The sequence below is a fragment of the Limulus polyphemus genome, unplaced genomic scaffold (assembly GCF_000517525.1).
Source record: "Limulus polyphemus unplaced genomic scaffold, Limulus_polyphemus-2.1.2 Scaffold3462, whole genome shotgun sequence".
Taxonomy (NCBI): Eukaryota; Metazoa; Arthropoda; class Merostomata; order Xiphosura; family Limulidae; genus Limulus; species Limulus polyphemus.
The window spans coordinates 33,545-39,633 of NW_013669072.1; the positions used below are offsets into that span (position 1 = coordinate 33,545).

The 6,089-nt window shown below is 36.0% G+C and overlaps 1 protein-coding gene across 1 annotated transcript in view; it reads right to left on the minus strand.

The window, feature by feature from the left end:
• LOC106469392 overlaps nt 1–6,089 on the minus strand; it is a 34,871-nt gene that overhangs the window by 19,201 nt on the left and 9,581 nt on the right. The window contains exon 3 of the mRNA XM_022397907.1: nt 2,760–4,606. Within this exon, the coding sequence (XP_022253615.1) occupies nt 2,760–4,551 (1,792 nt within the window). The 5' untranslated portion in view covers nt 4,552–4,606. The remainder of the gene's footprint in view (nt 1–2,759; nt 4,607–6,089) is intronic.

Sequence of the window (6,089 nt, forward strand, 5' to 3'; positions counted from 1 at the left end):
GCATTTAGTGATAAATATCTCATTCTAGTAAACTGTGCCGAGTTTGAAGTCTTGAAGTTACCCTTAAGTGTTATGTGTTTATTGCTTTAGTGACAAATATCGCACTCTAATAAACTGTGTTGGGTTTGAAGTCTTGAAGTTACCTTTACGTTACTCTTATATATTGATTAGTTAAATAAACTCTTTGCTATATTATATTATCTTTATTCGGCTTCAGTACAGGAACCTTAAGTTTGTTATGAAAAACAAAAAATTTTGTTTATTGAAATAAATATCGGGAAACACTTGTGCTACTGCTTGTTGTTAGGCGCAAAGCTACACAATGGGATCCGTTCACCACGGGTATCGAAGCCAGATTTTTAATGTCATGAGCTCTCAGACTTAACGTTGAGCCACCAGGGACCACATTTGAGTTAATTAGATTATTTACCAGCATTTTGAGTTTCGAAGAACAATATGTTTTATCTTGTTAGGAATGTTTAAAGTTTTAATTGTTCGAAAAAATAATCAAATTATTCTAAAATTAAATAACTTTACTTTATAAACTGACAACGACTTAAGAACCTAACAGATGGCTTGTTCTGATTGAAGTTAATATCAATTGCCAATGTGTTCCGTTCAAACTATGGTTACACGACCAGCTCCGGGATCAAGAAGACTAGCATGCTGTTGATACAGTTTTTGTTGTTGTTGTTGTTTTATGAGTCAGCCAGTACTGACGTATTCCTCTCCTTGAACTCTGTGGAAATTTGACCTAACTTTTCTTTCTAGCTAATCCTTTATTGGCTAACAAATATTATGATTTTTTTCCGTTTGGTAATTGTTTTCAATATTTATGGGCATATTGTTTCAGTTTGCAAACACTTGTTTTCTTTAACACCAACATTCTTCTGTAAATATTTCATGGTTCTATTCCAGGAGTAACAGCACTAACTTTCCCCTTATAAAGGTGAAGTGTGTCAGGTGGAGGGAAGAGAACATACTGGATGCAACTCAAGCAACCGTAGTCAAATTTGAGAACGAAAGAGACGAAGATTGTCCATATAACAATGTTTTAACAGGTATACTATAGGCTTAAAGGACACAAAAATCTTTAAATTACTCTGCAGAATATTGTTTTTTTTTTCATTTATTATTGTCCAACATTTCGCTTAGCGGCTTCATGAGAAACTCAATATTTACACAGAGTTCAGAGTTAAACTATGATCTAATACTATAAAACACAGTGTGTATCTGTCTCTCGGTCACACACACTGATGTCATAGCAACTTATTACGTAATTTAAGTAATTTGCCTTCCTGTCAATTAGAAGCGAGTAGTCAACGATTGATCGAAAGTTAAAGATATATTTGTACTAAAATGTTCATAAAATCTCACCTTTTGCGCAATTTGAAAACCAGAAAGGACGTAAATATACTTTATTAGACATTTTATACAACATATTAAAAACTCATCGAAGTTTCTAAAAAGGTCTAACGTTACGTCGTAGAAAAATATTAGAAGATTATTTATTGATAGCATTAAGTGCGGTAAGATTTAGCCCTAACTGAACTAAAGCAAAAAATGTAGACAAGTTACAGTGTTAATTTATAGGTCACCCCTAATACAGGCTTAACTAATGTTAAGACTAAGACAAGTGGATTTATATATTTCAGTGTCTGCGATTAGAATTCTTTTGTATTATTCTTGAAATCCTCTGTTTAAAAAAGTACTGTTGCAATAAAGATAGTTATTGATACTCAGTTAATAGTGCTGTGTAGATACTGTTGATTTATCATTCACACAACAATAGTAGTTGAACAACACTGTCATTTTAAGGTTTTAATGTTACATGTTCTAAATAGCAATGTACATAAACTTATCTAATCCAAACGCAATGTCTATATTTGTGTGCTTCCGCGAAACGCATAACCCACTGCAGGTTTCATCTTTACTAATGAAAATATACGATAATATTAGTAATATATTAATATAAACTGGTTTACGTTCAAAAGCATGATAACCCTGTTTCGATTTAATTCTGGCTTTATATTTTCAACTAGCAAAACTGTAACAGGTCTTGATGTTTCGTCAAAGTGTATATGCTGTTGCACATTAGTGAATAAACGTATCTATTTATATAAAGACGAAATGTGGGTTTGTTTGCACCCTAACTCCTCCGAGCCTATTAGGCCAATCTCAACCAAAATTTGTACTATGAACTATGAGGAATGCTCTAAGGGGGGGGGGCAAAATTGAACTAAACCCTATTCCTATTTTATAAAGCCTGTTGGTTAATTACCTCCAGCCTATTGAGTCAATCTCAAACAATCTTGGTAAGTTGATGCTTTAGACAATGTTGAATATTCTAAAGGGATTCAAGGTCAAAGTATGAAAGTTGTTGGATTGTTTCTCAAACAACCATGCTTTTCTCATGGTCAATGAGATGTAGGGTTTTCAAGGGTGGGATCACCTCAAAATCTTTATTTGTTGGTAGATTGAAAGTAAACTGTAAATGTTGTTTGTGAAGAAGCTTTGTTAAAATTTTAAAATGTTGAGATAAAATTTATGTTCAAGTTATTCCTTTGAAATCTATGACTGCTGTTAAACTTACATTGTTTTAATTAAATTTATACATTCCCCGTGAATTAACGGGCATTTCAGCAGTCGAAAAGCAGTGTTAAAATCGCAAATAGAATTGTTGTTTTCTTATTAATTATAAACATGCGATCTTTTTTCTTTGGTTTATACAATATTTTTATCGCGAAGAAATAACTGACCTGGAGAAGAAGAATAAGGAGGGGACAGTTTTCTTCTCTTGCGGTGCTTTTCTTCCTTTGGATAACTTTGTAAAGGTCTCTGGATGGGTTCAGAAACACTACCTGGACTAACCTTTGTTTTATTTGGCTTTGAGGGTCCTAATGATGATGCCTCGGGTTTAGTTTCTTGGAGATAGGAGCTGGGTTTAGACTCCATCTTCACTGCTGTCGTATCTTCTTCTTTGACTTGTTGATTCACCAGGTTTGAGGATGCTGCATATGAACCAACGCCAAGTTCTTTTTCCAACTTAGCAAACACCGAAGACATTTGAGATTTTTTCGTTGTGCTCTTTCTCTGAGGCTTTACGTCTCTGGCTGACGCCTTAACAGATTCCGAAATATTTTTATCACTTTTGTTCTTTCTTCGAGTTCTAACCTGTTTTACTTCAGATTTTCGTCCATACAAACAGATCTTTATGGGATGAACAGTTTCTTGCTTGATGGCATCTACTCTTGGAGACTTTAAAGTACTATCGATTGATACTTTTTTGGCGCTGTTTTCAAAATCAGAATTTTGCGAACGGGGAACACTTGAATCTGATATGCATCGATGTTCAGAGCACAATTTTGTTTTCTTTCGTATTTTTTTCATAAGTGGCGACACTAGCCTAGAATGCTTTTTCAGTTCCTTTTTGTCCTGTTTTTCCATGCTGTCCAGTATAGAATCAATCAAAGAATCGTCAGAGTAACTCACCACGCGCTGACATTTTCGCCTTTTTTTCAAATGCCTCTGGTTAACTGTTTCAAACAAGTTATGGTTGGAACTTACTGAGGGATCGTCATTACACTTCTGGCTGCTTAACTCCGAACTGGTTGTAACTGTGGACTTCTCTTCTCCAACATGCTCACGTTTATTACCGTTGGTTAGAGCAGTCTCCTCAAACGAATCTGTGAAAACATCATCATCATCGCATACGTCTCCCTCTGGCGCTGTACCTTCATGGACAAAATCTTCTGACCCAGTTACATCATCACCTACTGATGAAGTTAGTCTTGCAATACTCATTTTGGTTGGAGACGAACTTCGAAAAACTGTGCTTTCTGTTGCTTCTAATAATGTATAAAAAGATTGAACAACACTGTTGCCAACAAGGCTTGAGTCAAAAGGATTTGAGTTCTCAGAGTAATTGTACTTAATCGGAATGTCTTCATTAAACACATCTTTGGCGTCACCTCGTACGTCTGCAATAACTAAAGGCAGAGTCTGGTCACTGTCTGTTGAAGTTGGTGCTGGTGAACAAGTTTGGTTCGTATATTTTACGTCCGAAACACCTGTTGAAATCGTTTCCATTTCAACCGTTTGAGTATCTTTCGTTACATTTTCAAATAACAGCACCTTGGCCATAGAGGGCGTGTAAATATTTACACTATCACTAATCTTTTCCCTTTTCAAAAAAGGCTTATTAAAATACGTTTGGTATTGCCGAGTGTTCAAAGGAGTTAATAAAACAAATGGATGTCTTTCAAGGCACTCAGAAATCTGCGTAACTTCACTTCGCGTGTCCAGGGTTTTCGTATTTGAACAATTTGTCACGAAAAACGTTCTTATAGAATTACTATCGTCGTCGAGGCAGTTCGTCATGAAATTCTTCTCGTCCTTTTCTCCATTAGCGGTCTCGTACAAACGGTCATCTTGAGTGTGCGGTGTTGAATTAATGTTTACACCACGAATCAAGTCACTAAAAGCACAGACAGGTTCATCTTTCTCGGGAGGAAGTCGACGGTAAGATCTGTCGACAAAATCTTGGATCATTCCGTCGGTAGATTCTAGTAAGATGTCGTTTTCCTAATACACCAAACCTCGAATCCTAAAATAAAGAAAATAGGTACTCATACATTGAGGCACTCGTACATTGAGGTACTCATACATTGAGGCACTCATACATTGAGACACTCATACATTGAGGTACTCGTACATTGAGGCACTCATACATTGAGGCACTCATACATTGAGGTACTCATACATTGAGGTACTCATTCATTGAGGTACTCGTACATTGAGGCATTCATTCATTGAGGTACTTGTACATTGAGGCATTCATTCATTGAGGTACTCATACATTGAGGCACTCATTCATTGAGGTACTCGTACATTGAGGCACTCATTCATTGAGGCACTCATACATTGAGGCACTCATACATTGAGGTACTCATACATCACTGAATAAAAATATACTACTAAGTAAAACAAAAACTTATAAACGCCTCTTAATCACAAACCTATACAATGGACTCTCTGTGTTCTGTCCACCACGGGTATCTACACCCAATTTTTAGGGTCGTAAGCCTGCAGACGTACTGTTTAGCTATTAGGAGCATGAGATCGGTATGATAATGTGTTCATTAGATTAGAGCTCGTTATATATATACAGTACTTCAAGAATAGGCCTGGTGGTTAGCACGCTCGACTCGCAATCTGAGGGTCGCGAGTTCGAATTGTCGTCGCGGAACACGCTCGGCCACTCGGGTGTAAAATTTCTTGGCTTAACGGGAAAGGACGATTACTATAAAAGTATTAAAGTTCAGGTAGTTAAATGTTAAGTTCATATACGATTCAAGTTCGTTAATCTTGCTATATAAAGGAATGAAGTCCATAATATAACTGTTGCGCATCTGAAGTAAAGACAAAAGATACCTTAAAAAAGTGAGTTCGCGGGTAAACATACATTGGAAATGTTTACAGAGGTGGGCGACTTGGAAAAGGTTGCCTTTGATTTTTCTCGGTCTGAACGATTTTGAGACGTGAAGCTCAAATTGTTGTTTTTCTTCTAACTTTCACAGGATAAATCTATAAGTTCTAAACATATGACGTAAACACGTCTAACAGATTCGGCTCGTGTTGTTCAAATTCACTTTAAAAAAAAAGAAAAAAAAGATGCGGGTATTTATTTAATGATAACGAAATCCTCCATCCATTTTGTGTCTATAATTGTAGACACTTAGTGACGTAACACTCTCACCATTTTTATGACTATAATGCAAAGAGATTCGGATGAATGTTTGGTGAGACACGACAGATGGATAACTTTGCAGGAATGCTTTAAGCATATCTTATAATGATTCAGTATTAGCTGAATGGATCAATAAACTATAAAAATATATCCAATAATCTCTCGTGCGCATCCATGTCCAGATTGATCGTATATGTTCCCTGTTATATGGATACTGCTCTTAAGAAGCATTTCCAACAATGACGAAAAACTTGTAGTTTGAACAATTTGGTTTTATTTGTTTTGAATTTTGCGCAAAGCGACACGAGGGCTCTCTGCGCTAGCCGTCCCTAATTTAGCA